This window comes from Atractosteus spatula, chromosome 4, assembly GCF_055471065.1.
Source record: "Atractosteus spatula isolate fAtrSpa1 chromosome 4, fAtrSpa1.hap1, whole genome shotgun sequence".
NCBI classification, from domain to species: domain Eukaryota; kingdom Metazoa; phylum Chordata; class Actinopteri; order Semionotiformes; family Lepisosteidae; genus Atractosteus; species Atractosteus spatula.
The window spans coordinates 44,914,309-44,931,347 of NC_142709.1; the positions used below are offsets into that span (position 1 = coordinate 44,914,309).

Below are 17,039 nucleotides of genomic sequence, written 5' to 3' on the forward strand. Positions count from 1 at the left end.
TTAAAACACAATACGCCAGGAAATGTGTCTGATGCATTAGCAAGTTAAAAAAAATTGCGTTGAAAACCCGGGCGTAACAATTGTTTCCGTTTTCTGATCACTCGATCTCTGGATACTCGTCTCACCTGCCCTGTTCTTTGTTTTCTTGTTATTTGCTGATTATGCCTGCTACGATCCACTCCTGCCCTCACACCTAAAGAAGACTATTTTACATTTCTTTGTGCGGTCCATAGTGCAATTAACCCTTGCTAATACATTTGCGGTCTTTTCAAAGTATGTGCTGTCCTTTGACAAAACAAGGCTCGCCAGATAATGTGAATCGAAACCTGTTTTTCTAGCTTTTAAAGTCGTGCGATGTGTAAGCAGGAACACATCATTATATCTTACATATGAAAAATACATAATATAGCTCCCAAACAAACGCAAACGTGTTTTTAATAAAATGCTTTTATTCACTCATAATCTGACAATTTCAGGAAGACTAAGGAAGGACTAAGGAAATTGTCATCTGTTGTTGAAGCTCTGTGAGCTCGATGACTTTGAGACCACTTGTTATCCCAAGTTGTTTGAATCGCCACAATTCAAATAGAGAAAAAAGAGCTGACTGACAAGATTTAAGATGTGGCTGTCAATGTTGGATTAAAAAAAACACATTGCCCAACGTTAGTTGCATTGCTTGAAAAATAATTTTATTTCGAGAGACTAGATAAGTAATTCAAGTGTTTTTTAAACTTCCTGAAAAACAAGTCATAATTTAACAATATGTGCAAAAGTTTTATGATATGTCGCTGTTGTGAATGTCTGTGGAGTGTATGTTATTTGCCTGTCGTGGCTGGTGGAGCTCATCCAGCTGTGTCTGAATATCTCTGTCAAATATCCGGCTAGTGTGTATTGTCTGTTTAGGGTTCTGTAGCATTCCACACGGCTGGACAGCTTGTTCCCCCCTCCCGCCCCTCTCTGTGTACAGTAGAGCCTCCTGTACTGGCTGGAGAGGAGGCTCTACTGTACACAGAGAGGGGCGGGATGGGGGAACAAGCTGCACAGCCATGTGGTTGAAGCTGATACCCTGGATTCTCTCCAGACACAGCTGTATGGGCTCCACCATCCAGGACAGGAGGCTCTACTGTACACAGAGAGGGGCGGGATGGGGGAACAAGCTGCACAGCCATGTGGTTGAAGCTGATACCCTGGATTCTCTCCAGACACAGCTGTATGGGCTCCACCATCCAGGACAGGAGGCTCTACTGTACACAGAGAGGGGCAGGAGGGGAGGACAAGCCGAAACATACTCTTAAAGTTTGATTAATAGGGAATATAATATAAAAATATAGTACTAAAAATAAGATACACTCTACAGACATTCACAACAGCGACTGTCAGAAGATAAGACACAGCGGCTCAGACACCCGCTGAATGGAAAGGGGCACTTTAATGTTCTGTACGGCTAATATTAAAGCCAATACTTTAATATTCTTTTCTGTATGTTTAACAATAGTGGGTACTGGCCTAATTAGGCCCTGCACCCGTTGTTAGGTGTTAATGTGTTGTTGTTAACTGTGAATTTGTACCTGTTTCCCTGAGGTCTGGCTTTTTTTCTGGAAAACCATAACTCTGTTCTTGTCCATATTGACTGTCAGCGCCCAGGTCTGACAGTGCTGCTCCAGCAGTGCCAGGTTTTTCCGCACCCTCTGTTCTGTGGGCGACAGCAGGACCAGGTCGTCTGCAAAGAGCAGGAACTTGATTTCTGTAATAATTGCAGATCAGAAAATCAAGGAACAAAACAATTATTGTGCCCGGCTCCTCAATGGGCTTTGACGTCCTAATGCGTTGGTTTAACAGTCCGGGTGTGGCAAGCCTCTAATGTCTCCCGACTTCGGCAAAAGGAACCTGCCTTTCATTGGAAGACAATGAACACATTCTAGCCGTACATGAGAATATAGCATAAATACACCAAGGGATTGGGTGAGTTCCCATCACAAAAAAAAAAACTGCAAGCCTGCACTACAGCGACCACAGTACAGTATGGAGACCAAGACCTTTTACGGGAAGAGATGAGGTGCTTCTGCCGCCCCAGCTTCCAAAGAGCGAAGGGTAAGTAAATACAGCAGGCTTCATCTGAAATACACGATTATAGCACATATTACAAGGTATTATTGCCATTCTGAATTTTACATTCAATTATAAATATTTCTTCGTAGCCTGTTCTTCAGGAAAACACCGCACGGGCGAAATGATCTTCGAAATCTACCACCAGGACAGTAAAAAAGAAAGCTGTAAGATGGTAAAACCCAAGCCTTCTTCAGGTGTGAGGGTCTTCTGCTCAGAATTAAACGCTAAAATGTAATGTAGGCTCTGAATGGGTTCAACTATGATTTGGGCTTGATTAAGGTCTCATCTAAAATCCTGCTTGAATCCTTCTACACTAAAAATTAGACTCGAGAAGAGGCTCTGGTGAAATTTCTCTTTTTTTAATTTCTCTTTTTTACTTGGAAAAACATCTTACCCGCTGCAATCCGGGCACAGAAGGATTAAAAGAAGCCAGACAGGCAGGGGGAAGAGTGAGTTCTAAATAAAGAGGTATCCAGGTAACAGTGAAGGTAACAGTGGCCTACTTAGCCCGCCATGGTTACCCTGGAGGTGGGAGGAGGCCCACCGGGAGATAGCGCTCCAGGCGTTCCTCTGGGCCCTGGCGCCAACTGAGGTGCAGTGCCACTTGATGCTGGCCGCGCCGGTCCCCTTGGAGCAGGCCCTGGCTCTGGCTGAGCAGGCTGATGCCGTATTCGAGGAGACCGGTGGGCACCAACGGAGGGGTGGGAGGGGTGCACGGGGAATCAGATGGGGAGGAAGAGACGGCCAGCGCGGCGATGCTGGGGGAGCGACGGCGGCTGGTCATCTGTCACCACTGTGGGGAGAGGGGGCACATCGCATGGGAGTGCCAGGTGCTGGAGCCCCGGGGACTCCAGAGGCCATCGGGAAACAGGAGCGGGGTGGCCTAAAGGGGGGAAGGCCGCCCTTGAGTGACGCTACCCCGACTCTGGAAAGCCAGAAGGAGCGCTTCACCCCGCCTGCTGCCGTGGGAAGGGTTGGCCACAGCCGGGGCTTATTTCTTCCCTGCCTCATCAAGGGCAGACCCTGCCAAGCCCTCGTCGACACCGGTTCGACCATCACCCTGCTAGGCCTGGTGTCCTGCCGGGCACCAAGGCAGCCGGACCCCCAGGGCGCTCACCGTGCACTTTGGGGCTGCGAGGGCGAAACACCCCTTCTACAGTACCTTGCCCCAGTCCGTGAGGACTGTATCCTGGGGTTGGACTGGTTGCAGCAGGTGGGTGGTTGCCTTGACTTGGGCCGGCGAGAGTTGGTGGGGCAGGGGGAATGAATCAGTCTTGCGTTGGGCTGGGCGGGAGGTGTCCGGGGTGTGTGGGTTGACCGGAGCAGGAAGCGGAGGTGGCAGCGGCGGGCGTCGCTTTGGCTTGTCGGAGCCGCGGGTATCGCGGTACCGTGCTAGAGCTGACTCCCAGTACGGTGAGATAAGCTTGCCCCTACTCGTAGTCTGTAAGGCACTCTGTGCACTGTGGGAGGCCTTGGAGGTGAGGGACGGGGTGTTGCGCTGGGGGTGGCAGGTGCCCTCCAGCGGCGAGGTCACTGCTTGGCGGCCTCCGGCTGGCCGTGCACCGCTTGGAGAACTGCCCCACCACAAAATGTCACCTGACCTCGTCGCTGGAGGGCACCCGCCACCCCCGGCGGCAGCATCCCGTCCCTCACGCCGAAATCAAGGCAACCACCCACCTGCTGCAACCAGTCCAACCCCAGGATACAGTCCTCACGGACTGGGGCAAGGTAGAAGGGGTGTTTCACCCTCGCAGCTCCAAAGTGCACAGTGAGAGCCCTGGGGGTCTGGCTGGCTCAGTGCCCGGCAGGACATCAGGCCGCAGCAGGGTGATGGTCGAACCGGTGTCGACGAGGGCCTGGCAGGGTCTACCCTCGGTGAGGCAGGGATGGAATAAGCCAACTCTTCCCACAGCAGGCGGGGTGAAGCGCTCCTTCTTGCTTAGAATAGCAATATTATGGACAATCGATTGACAATAAATATAGAAAAGCACATATTAAATTTGGGAAATTTGGTTTCAAAAGTCCTCATATCAACGATGCCTATACTGTTTTCCTCTATAGTATGCTAATCTATTGTCTGTGCTCTCTCGCTCGCCCTCCCCCCTCTCTCTCTCAATTCAATTAAATTCAAGGTGCTTTATTAGCATGACAGATGGGTACAATCAGTGTTGCCAAAGCAAATAAAATAATAAAATTAACATGGAACAAAACACAAAATAAAAGTAAAATAAAATCTACAGACCTATTAAAGACATTTACAACAGAGACATATTATAAAATATTGACATATACTGTAGACAGAAGGAGCATTATTGGGAGACAGGCTCACTGTTCCTCAGGCTGTGACAGGAGATCACATACTGGGCTGCCAGTTCCACTGAGTTCCCTCCTCCCTCTCCCAGTAGGATTGGGACCCGTTGTGATATTTACATATACTGTAGGCATGATGTAGACAAATACGTGAGTGTTTCCCTGTGTGCTGGTGTAGTCTGCCAGTGTGCCTGTTCGTGCATTGAGGTCACCACTGAGCAGCACGTTTCCCTGGCCTTGGAAGTGACCGATCTCTGTGTGGAGACTGGGGAGAAGCCTCCTGTCCTGACTGGTGGAGCTCATACAGCTGTGTCTGGAGAGAATCCAGGGTATCAGCTTCAACCACACGGCTGGGCAGCTTGTTCCCCCCTCCTGCCCCTCTCTGTGTACAGTAGAGCCTCCTGTCCTGACTGGTGGAGTTCATACAGCTGTGTATAAAGACATTTAATTAAACACGGGTTTGCGATTTAAATGGAAATGGGGGTGACGGGAACTCTTAATCTAAATAAAAATAAAATAAATAAAACAGGTTTCGATTGTTAATAACCACTTTTCATGCGTGAAACACCTGGTTACCCAGAGAGGACAGGCTGTGCTCCCACTGCCAGCAAGCAGGGAGAAATAGAGACAGAGGTGCACTTCCTACTGAACTGTGACAGGACACGGGAGAAATGGAATACTGGTGTGTATTTTTTTCTGTGAAATACGGTACCAAGACCAGCATATTGGGTTGTCCCTATACCAGATATTATGGTAGGCTTCAGAATGGTGATTGGCTGTCACCATCTGAAACCCCTCTGATTGGGGAAAAAAGACCTGCTGATCTGTTCTATATACCAGGAAGAGGATTTCTTTGTATTCGAAACGTGTATTTTAAACGTTTAATTAAGACGGAATTAAGACTTTTGGGTTGTAATTTAAAAAAAGACAAAATGCAATTTAGAGCTTTCTGGCAAGAGGAGACACCCAAATTAATAATGTAACATGCTACTGTTTGTGCATGAATATAGTTATACTGCTATTTCCTTGGATACACGATTCCATGTTTTTTTTTAATCCCCGGCGGAAGCGGGCATCCATAAGAATCAAGTACAGTAATAGATTTATTCCATGCTGAAAAAAAGAAGAAAGAAAACACATTTCATAAGAATCAGCGCCTTTATATAGTGCCTTTAAAGGTGGCTTCTCAAAACGCTTTACAGGATAAAAACAACAATAACAACAACAACAATATTGTATTTCATTGCACTTTGACAGTTCGTCTTTAAATCAATTGTTGATTTAAAGTTTGACAGTAAATATTTATATTATAAACATTATATTGTCATTAAACAACCTTATGTTTATTAATCTTCCTTGTAATGCACAGTGAGAATGATAATGTAATGAGAATTAATTTAATCACAGAGTGCTCGTAAATTGTGCTAGGAAGAAAACAGATAGGTGTTCTGAAAGGTTACAAACGGGTTTTCGATGGACAGAATGACAGTGTAACGATTTTGGGTTCGGACAGGACAGACCCAAAAACTCAGACTTGCGGAGTTAAAAGCTGCCTTTATTTTTCCTCTCCATCACCACCTGCCAGCGAGCTCTCACGCGCCCAGACCAGAGAGAGAAACACCCAGGGGTGCAGAACCAGGGAACTATTTACATATTAAAACTATTTCCCAAATTTAATATGTGCTTTTCTATATTTATTGTCAATTGATTGTCCATAATATTGCTATTGTTAAGTTCTCTAAAGCTTTTTGATAGTTTATCCAGTTTACCCATTGTTATTAAAAATGACTTGGATTCAAACATGTTGTGATATTTAGAAATATAAAAAGTCAATTAATTATCCATAATATTGCTATTTTATTTTTCAAAAAAATGTTTGTTAAAAGAAAAGGCATGGCACCAGCTGGCTTTGAACAGACAATCTCTGGTTTACAAGCGCAGCACCTAGAACACAGCACTACACACAAGGTCACATGAGGAGTGGTGAAAAAGCCCTACACAAACAGTATCAACAGACATTGTACAGCGTGTACTACTGTGTTGCAGTATATGAATATAATTATATTGTTATTAATTTCCTTAGATACGCGATTCCATATTATACTAGCAGAAAAGCTTAAAACTACCACTTTTTTACACGCTATTTCACATGTTAGTTAAAGACTTCGATGCTTAAAATGTTTAGGGAGAAATGGAATACTGGTGTGTATTTTTTCTTTAAAGTACCGAGACCAGCAATACTGTATACTGTATGTTTATGTTCCCAAATTAATATCGTTTATGGCCTTCACACGCGTTACAGTATGCTCCTATTCTTTTTATGCTCAGCTACTAAGATTTCCCTTCAGTGGTAAATTTCCACAGAAATATTCAATACTAAAAAGGGCACAGTAAAGACATTTCAATCTTTCTACGACCGACCAATGCACCACGAGTTCCCCTGTCGGTCAACCAATCACGTACTGCAGTGTTCTGCATCATCGCACGTCACGATGCGTGAGGCCGTAGCCTATTACCCCCGGTACGTATCTGTGCCGCGCACATGGCTGCATCTGTAACGTCCTGAACTTAACTTCCAGTTCTTCTGGTGCTCACGGGACTAAATTCATGGGCCTAATTTCTGGTCCTTCTGGGCCTCACTTCCAGACATAACTTCCCTGGGGCTTACTTCCAATTTGTGATTCTTAGCTTGCCCTATTTATTAGCCTCAGATGAAGACATTCCAAAATATGGTCTGCCAGAGTTCTGGTTGGCCAATTCAAATCAGTGATGTGCATATCTCTCCTTCAGGACTTTTTATTGCTTCAATCAGGAAAGGTAGGATAAAAAGTCCAGTATTTTGGGAAGACACATAACTTCTTCTGAGTAATACAAGTCTAATAATTAGAATTCTAAACTACTCATGTTTGACCCATTCTTTTGATACCAAACAAGCATAGCCCACTTCGTCCTGATACAGCCAGTCCTTCATTTTATCAATGTGGAACGAAGAATGGTTTTTTAATAGGTCAAATTTCTGATTTCCTACACAAGCAATGATATGGGTGTAGCGGCAATGCTTGTTAATAAGGCAGAATTAAGTGTTGCTGTGCTTTCCTAAATGAGGCCCCATCTCTCTCTTCATCTCTGTGGTGCAGCCACAGAGAAGCTATTCATGCAGACTGATTTAAGGTTTCCTTTGATAAGGGACAGCTCCCAAATGGGGATGCACTTAGCTAAGTCTGGCTATCATGATCAATGGTCATCCATTGGCGCCTATCTGTCTAGGGAGTGCCAGATGGACATCTGGACTGCATTCCTAAGTGTCAGGAGTAAGTGACTCATATCTCACCTTGATCAACCAATCAGGGACTGGTAGGGCCGAGTAACCCACGTGGGTCTCTGATGCCCATGAAACTTTCAGCCAATGAATGAGCTGAAGTTCCTCCAGGTAAAAACAGGCAACACAGAGCTCCAAGACTATTCTAAACTATTCTAAGGGGAATTCTGAGGAGAGTTCCAGGGGTGCGAGACAATTCCAGGCCAGGACGGCCCAGGAGCAGAAAGGCTCTCAAGGGCAGGACATTCTCGCAGCGCGCCTCCTGACCATCCTGAGACTCAGCCCGGACCACCACGGAACGGCCAGTGTGTCCGAGTGCCAGAACTTTCCTCTGTTCTAAGAGTCTAGAGCGGAGGTTGCCAGAGAGTAACCAGAGGATCCACCCGAGGTTAGCATCAGCAGCAAGCCTCGTGAAGAGGTCGGAACTGTGGACAGCTGAATCACTATTCAGAACTAGCGCTTCATCAGGAACGAACCGGTCTTCTTCCTGACCTGCTGGGACCCACAGTCATCTTTTCTCCTGTGCACAAACTTCGCTAGTTAAAGCGAACACTAACTAGCCGGTCTTCAGAGAACATCAGCAGCGCACCATCGCAAGCCGCACAGCACAGCCTGGCACCGAGCCACAGAGCGCGGATTGGACAGCAACAAGCCTGCAACTGCTTCTTTGTGCCTGCAGGAGATCTGAATCCCCAGAGATTGGATGAGTATTCAACTTCACTGCATTACAGCTCGAGAATTCAATTGTTATCCCAACCAGTTGTTATCAATTTAATTCCTAAAAGTTATGTACTTGTTTTGAGTATCTAATGTAGAAGTTATAACCAAGTTCATTTACGAAATGGTCTAAATGAATGATATACTGAACGTATGTTCTCTTGATATGTGTAACTCTTCGTAACTGACTGAATATATATCTTTTGTATTCTGATAACCCTCACGATAAGATCTGTTAGGTTTATATGCATATTGAGTTATATCGCATGGTTGGATTCTAAGGCCATTAAAAGAATCAATTTTGTGATTTACTGCTACAATTAATAATTGTCCCAGTAAATGCCCAAACCCCTACAGAACTGGTGCCTCGTGAGAGCACACTACAGGGGGTTGCATCCCATTTCGCCACTGTATGGGTGACTCATTTTTTTTCTAACTGGGACCCTCAATCGATCTGGATGGATCAGAATAATCTTTTTTAAATCCTAAATTCCTTTAATAATGCTTGTTGCAATCAGAAGTCTGACAGTTTCTTCTGTTTTATTATAAATAGCTCTTTAAATTTTAAGACCACACAAGGGACATCTATTGGCATTTCTTGGATATCTCTTGTTTCGTGAGGTTTAATGCAGTTGGTAATGTCTCTTTTTCATATAACCATGTGATTTCGTAATTTGTATGGTTGGTACATAGGATATGTATATGGATTATTTTAAGGTATGTTTGCTCAGTTTCCTGAGACAGCAGCTTACAAACGTCCTTCTTTGCATTCTTTGCAAGTAGTGGCCCCAAGTTTACAGCCTTGTCTCTTGTGTTGGTGAATCTCTTCTCTTGACTTGAGAATCACCAGGGCTAATTTGTTCATGTCCAAATGGTTTTATGGCTGTGTCTGTGCAACTCTTATCTCTCCTTGAGATAGTGGTTCACAGTTCTTGTAGCCTTGGTGGAGCCACAAGGAATAAAAAATCCCCCATTATTCACAGATGCAGACTCACTCTTTTGCTTCACTCTTGTTATCCCTCGCAATTGATTTTTACAAATATTTTTCCTTAATCTGTTTATGATGGCAGGAATATAAAAAAACCCTGGTCACCACTGCCTGGTGCTATCGATTTACTCTGGTCCAGGTAGTGCTCTTGAGTTCCTTTTTGCGTATGTAGCCATCTTATTCCTTATAACACCTATACTTAGCTCTCTTTATTGGCTTCCTGTCAGGTATAGGGCAGACTTCAAAATCCTACTACTTACTTCTAAGGCTCTCAGAGGTCAGGCACCTGTCTATCTAATGGAACTTATTAATGTATACAATCCATGTTGCCCGCTTAGATCACAGAATGCAGGTCTTCATATTCGATGGCGGTAAAGTCTTTTGTTACAGGGCCCCTAGCTTATGGAACAGTCTCCCACCCCATGTTCGGGATGCAGAGTCAATCTCAGTATTCAAACCCAGACTGAAAACCTATTACTTCAGCCTAGCCTACTCACGCCTTACATCATAGCCTGCTGCAACCATAGCTGCTGGTGCTGCTGTACATGCCATTGTGTGTCTCTGTGTTGGCCCACCAGGTAGATACATCTGTTCTGACCAAACTATCCCATTCTCCTCCCCACATGTCCAGATAGCACCCAAAGGGGTTGGGCGGCCAGTTGACCTTGGAACCCTAGAGGTTTTATTTCTCCTTACTACAGAGTTTTTGGTTCCTCTCCTCTGTTGTCTTCTGGTCTTTTCTGTTCTGTATTCAAAACATGTATGGTCACTTGCTTAGTTAAGCGCCTTGGGGCAACCTTGTTGTGAAAGGCACCATGTAAAAATAAATTGAATTGAATTTTTCCGTTGATTGCATTAACTGTTGTTTGTTCCAATCTGAGACTTTTCCTTTGTATCTTAATCCTACTAGCCCCATTTTCTGAAATCTGCCCCGGGATAATTGCAGTGTTGTGGGTCTGGTTATCCTTTGGTTATGTGTGGGCGACCTCCAGTCTCGACTCTTAGAACAAAGTCAAGTCCTGGCATTCAGACACGCTGGCTATCACGTGATTGTCCGAGCTGAGTCTGAGAATGTCCTGGAGGAGCCATCTACTGGGCCTTGTGCTGCCTGTTTTATCTGGAGGAACTACGGTCATTCATTGCTTGAAAGTTTCGCGGGCGTTCAAGACCCATGTGGGGTTACCCTGCCCTACCAGTTTCTGATTGGCTGATCGAGGTGGAGGATGAGTAATAATGCTCTCTGACATTAGGGTTGTAAACAACCTGGGATGAGACTTTCCCAAGGAATCTCCCAGACAGTAAGACGCCAGAGATGACCATTCATTAGGGTGGCTGGAGAATCTCAGTCCTGGGAGTTGTTCCTTATCAGGAAACTCTATTAGACAGAAAAACACCTTAAATCTGAACCACATGGAATGGTCTTTCAATGTCCAACACCACTGAGATGAGGAAGAGAGAGACTGGCAAGGGACCAGCAAACATAATTCTTGTATTATTAAAAGCCCTGCCACTACACCCCATAGAATGTAAATGGTCTTGGGGGACAGTTAGGAGACCAGAATTAGAGGAGCAAAGGTTGCGAGATGGAGGGTAGGGCAATAATAGTTCAGACAGGTACTGAGGTGCCAAGTCATGCAGAGCCTTACAGGTGAGCATGAAGTTTTTAAAGTCAACACGAAAGTTGACAGGAAGCCAGTGCAAGGATTCCAGGATAGGAGCAATGTGATCACTTGCACTAGACCTGGTCAGGATTCTGGCTGCCGAATTTTGGACATACTGGAGTTTGTTCAATGTGGATTAAGATACCCCGGCGAGTAGAGCATTAGTGTAGTCAATTCATGAGAAGACAAATGTGTTGATCAGCTTTTCAGCCACAGTTAGTAATAACATAGGGCGCAGTCTAGCCATATTTCTGAGGTGAAAGAAAGATCTCCCTCCACCTATTTCATTATGTCTCTGGAGGATTTGTTTTCTTTTTGTTGTTCATTAAGAATGGGGAGAAGGAGGAACTGACAGTGGTATTCTATTTCTGCACTTTTCTTTTGGCAACTGCTTTGAGTTCTTTTTTGTAGTCAATGATTCATCTTTGACATTGGGATTGACTTCTGCTACACTTGTCTAATATGTCCTGGAGTGTATTCCTTCATTAGTGTCTCTTTACAACTAAAATTCTCCCATTTTAGCTGATTAATCCCATTTTAGTGTCACATTTAAACAACACAATATTTGTAGGTTTGACAAAAGTAAACAGAAATATGAAAGTATAATTAAATAGAAAAAAAAAATCAATTATAATGCAAGCATGAATAAAAACAATGTATAAAACCAATTTTCTTATGATGATGATGAAATGCTAGGTGAGATTTCTTTAAACTTCCATGAGTAATTTGTTTGTGGAGAAATGAACAAGTATTAACTTACTACAAATATTTACTTACTGAAAACTGACACACTCAAGAACACACAACACATACATAATACAAAAAAAAATATTTACAATATGAGTGACAACTTTGCCTGACACTGTACATCCTGCCTTACACCCAATATACCTAATATACTGAGCAGCAACAGAAATTAATCACTATACTTACACATACAGTGGTGTGAAAAAGTGTTTGCCCCCTTCCTGATTTCTTATTTTTTTGCATGTTTGTCACACTGAAATGTTTCAGATCATCAAACAAATTGAAATATTAGACAAAGATAACACAAGTAAACACAAAATGCAGTTTTAAAATGAAGGTTTTTATTATTAAGGGAAAAAAAAATCCAAACCTACATGGCCCTGTGTGAAAAAGTGATTGCCCCCCCCGTTAAAACATAAATCAACTGTGGTTTATCACATCTTTGGAAAGCTGAGTTCAATTTCTCTAGCCACACCCAAGCGTGATTACTGCCACACCTGTTCTCAGTCAAGAAATCACTTAAATAGGACCTGCCTGACAAAGTGAAGTAGACCAAAAGATCCTCAAAAGCTAGACATCATGCTGCGATCCAAAGAAATTCAGGAACAAATGAGAAACAGAGTAATTGAGATTTATCAGTCTGAAAAAGGTTATAAAGCCATTTCTAAAGCTTTGGGACTCCAGCGAACCACAGTGAGAGCCATTATCCACAAATGGCAAAAACATGGAACAGTGGTGAACCTTCCCAGGAGTGGCCGGCCGACCAAAATAACCCCAAGAGCGCAGCGACGACTCATCCAAGAGGTCACAAAAAACCCCACAACAACATCCAAAGAACTGCAGGCTTCACTTGCCTCAGTTAAGGTCAGTGTTCATGACTCCACCATAAGAAAGAGACTGGGCAAAAATGGCCTGCATGGCAGAGTTCCAAGACGAAAACCACTGCTGAGCAAAAAGAACATAAAGGCTCGTCTCAGTTTTGCCAGAAAGCATCTTGATGATCCCCAAGACTTTTGGGAAAATACTCTGTGGACTGACGAGACAAAAGTTGAACTTTTTGGAAGGTGTGTGTCCCATTACATCTGGCGTAAAAGTAACACAGCATTTCAGAAAAGGAACATCATACCAACAGTAAAATATGGTGGTGGTAGTGTGATGGTCTGGGGCTGTTTTGCTGCTTCAGGACCTGGAAGACTTGCTGTCGTAAATGGAACCATGAATTCTGCTGTCTACCAAAAAATCCTGAAGGAGAATGTCCGGCCATCTGTTCGTGACCTCAAGCTGAAGCGCACTTGGGTTCTGCAGCAGGACAATGATCCAAAACACACCAACAAGTACACCTCTGAATGGCTTAAGAAAAACAAAATGAAGACTTTGTAGTGGCCTAGTCAAAGTCCTGACCTGAATCCGATTGAGATGTTGTGGCATGACCTTAAAAAAGCGGTTAAGGCTCGAAAACCCTCCAATGTGGCTGAATTACAACACTTCTGCAAAGATGAGTGGGCCAAAATTCCTCCACAGAGCTGTAAAAGACTCATTGCCAGTTATCGCAAACGCTTGATTGCAGTTGTTGCTGCTAAGGGTGGCCCAACCAGTTATTAGGTTTAGGGGGCAATCACTTTTTCACACAGGGCCATATAGGTTTGGATTTTTTTTTCCTTTAATAATAAAAACCTTCATTTAAAAACTGCATTTTGTGTTTACTTGTGTTATCTTTGTCTAATATTTCAATTTGTTTGATGAACTGAAACATTTCAGTGTGACAAACATGCAAAAAAATAAGAAATCAGGAAGGGGGCAAACACTTTTTCACACCACTGTATATGTTTTAGATATAAAGAAAGTATATGGATTTTAAATATTGATTCACACAACAGACCTGGCAATTGATTGGATGCTTTAAGTGTTATGGTACAGTATGTGTAACACACTTCTGGTTACCATGGAACTCTTATTACCTGTAGCTATTAATACAAAACTAAATGCTCTACATTGATAAAGTCCTGAACCTTTATTTTTGGCCCATCCTGTGGGGTCATCTTCAAATGACAATATTAGGGAAAATAATAAATCAACAGCTTTCTTGAAAGACAATAATATGATAATTACTGTCACCAGATATTGAGTGTTCAGAAAACAATGAAAAGGAATATTCCACACTAACTACAAAAAAAGACCAGACCCCTTTACATGTGTGGGATGAGCAGGGACAATGTGTAACTCAGAGGACAATGAAAAGGAAAATGATTGTCCAGTTTTATTTATTATTCCTTTTTACATCCTTTTTAGAATCCTCAAGACACGCATGTTGGACAGCATATGTCACATTTTTATAGCTTGTATTGCTTTTGATGCTGCACACACACTACAGCATTATTACATTAAAAGGCCTACTGCAGGGTGACAAATATTTCTAACATTTACAATATCATACATGTTCAGTAAAATTATGTGATTTTTTTGCAATTATAAATGTTGAGTTTTTGTTGATGCTTGTTATATAAATACACATTATTCAACCTAAATATATATATAGGATCTTAGGTTAAGAAGACAATTTCAGAATATAAAGAAAAATTAAAGAAAAATACCATGTTTCACATAACTGATTAAATATAATTTTTCTCCTTATCACTTTTTAACTAGCATACTGATGTTGCCCCCAAATCTTAACAGGCTCATATATGAGCGTGTATATTATGCACCAATCTGCAAAGACCTTGTCAGTGTTATGTAAAGTCTTTTTTTTATTCTGTAAAGATCCAAAAAACACTGTCAAAGACTCATACTTTCACAGCTGATGGTTATGAAGATCAATTAAAAGCTGAACATTACTATATTTTGATCACTAACTGGCATTATGACTTAAGGGGTTACATTTTTTCACCAGCTGCTAGGTAAAATCTTTGTCTTTTTCAGGGTTCTTATCAAACTGACCCTGATTTCTTTTGTTCTCAGACAGTAAATTATTGGATTCATGACCGGAGGGAAAACATTTTGAAATAGTGACGCCATGATGCGCATGTCCACTGAGGTCCCAGGAATCCTGTAGGAGATGTAGACACCTGTCAAAGTAAGGAAGTACACAGAAATGACCAGCAGGTGAGACACACATGTGGAGAAGGTTTTGATCCTCCCCTCTGGACTGGCAATCTTGAGCACTGCCTTAACAATTTTCAGATAGGATAGCAGGATGATGAAGATGGGGATCAGTAACACACACATGGCAACAGATAAAGACACATAGCTGGTCAAGACAATGTCTGCACAAGCCAAGCGTAGCACTCCAGAATAATCACAGAAGCACTGCAAAACCTTGTTGGGTCCACAGTATGGCTTTGTCATCCCTAAACTAATAGCAGGTATTGGGCACAGGAATCCTCCCAGAAAGCAGAGAGTAATAAGTTTCAAAGTAAATTTGAGGCTCATTTTGGAGGTGTAGTGCAGTGGGTGGCAGATGGCCACATATCTGTCAAAAGCCATAATCAACAGGATGAAGCATTCCACAGTGCCCAGTGCCAGAAAGAAATACGCTTGGGTAAAACAAGCTCGTAATGGGATAGCATAAGATGTAGACCTGAATACATTTAACATTGTAGGTACAGTACATGTAGGAAGGGTAATGTCAATGATGGCCAGGCTGCACATTGTCATATACATGGGGGTGTGTAGGCCTGAGTCTGCTGCAAATATGCCAATAAGAAGAAGATTGCCCAATATAATTATGAGATACACTGTGAGGAAGATGGTAAAAAGGATGGCCTTGCTCTCTGGGTCTTGAAATCCCGGGAAACCAACAATAATGAATTCTGTGACCATAGCTCCTGTTTGGTTTGTGTCATCCATGGTTTTTTTAAAAATCACAGATAATACTGAGAAATTATCCTGAAATACATGAAAGATGGAAGAACATCAGCATTGGAAAAAACTGACATTTTAACAATTAAAAATGCCATAGGTTAAATATGTACTCATCAAACAAGCAGTGTTAAAGGATTATAAAATTAAATTGTTATGCAGTGATGTGTTACTTTAGGAACTTCACTGTATATAGGTTAGTTTCTCCAATTCAGGAAAAAAAAAATTCAAGTGAAATTACTCTCTCTGCCACCTGAAGTTTGAAATATTGATTTAACACTGTATTCACAAACAGATACAAAATAGATTGTTGGTTTAATGTTTGCCTTAATTGTTTGCTGGCAACTCTCCTAAGGAAAAAACATTTTTTTCAAGTTAATCTTTCATTTAAGTATACAAATGTTTACCTCTAAAGAAAAGAACCATAATTAAATCATGAAACATGGATTAATATTAAAAATGCATTTTAATGAATTAGTCATTTGAAGTATTTTGTGATTACCACGATTATCCATGTAAACAATCAATTAATGGTCTCCACCACCAAAAAATGATTTTTCGAGTTTTAAACACTAAAAGAAGAGGTAGATTCTGATTGAATTCAGGTGACCTTGACATGGAAAACAAGGATGAAAATGTTATTTAAAAAATATTTTTTAAATATTCCCTTTTACGTATGAAACTGTTGTACATTTGCTATTTACCCATAATCCTGCTTAGACAATGGTAATTGCCTCTAACCCAAAATCCATAACAGAAACTCTCTGTTCTTGGCCAGATCCCAAGAGTAGATTGACATATACTGACTGTATGTTGGGTGAGATGGTTTTCTTTCTTCAGAAAGGTAATTTTCTAGACACACAGCGATCAATCAGTATGGCAGTCTTCTTGTTCTGCAATCCCTTATTATTATAGTCATGGAGATGTCTTTAACATTTCACATTTTCACTGGCATATTTGTAAATGGCAAACTTTTATAACCACTGCACTTTTCCTTTTAAAAACAATTGATGCCAGGATACACAGTAAATTACAATTTTGTTACATATCTAAGTATATAAATCGCTTTCATTGTTTATTGCAGGCCCCCTTCTTAAATCAATACTTATCGACCAATTTTAATAATATAAGACACTGAAGAAGTCAATGCAAAGGACCTACTGGATTAGATCTACAATACTGTCCGTTCAATACTATTTTTTAAATTAACATCAGACAGTAGTTTATTATGGTGCTGATAGATGGCAGTGATGTTCAGTCCCACCCTTTAAAGTTGTATTGCTTGCAAGCACTTCTCCCATTAGCTTAATAAGTTATTTTTTCAAAACAT

At 42.1% G+C, this 17,039-nt stretch overlaps 1 protein-coding gene across 1 annotated transcript; it reads right to left on the reverse strand.

The window, feature by feature from the left end:
• Positions 1-14,734: 14,734 nt before the first annotated feature.
• Positions 14,735-15,697, reverse strand: LOC148836384 (olfactory receptor 2A12-like). The gene has a single exon (XM_088914154.1). It carries the CDS (start codon positions 15,695-15,697, stop codon positions 14,735-14,737), a length of 963 nt encoding a protein of 320 aa, XP_088770280.1.
• Between the last annotated feature and the right edge of the window lie 1,342 nt (positions 15,698-17,039).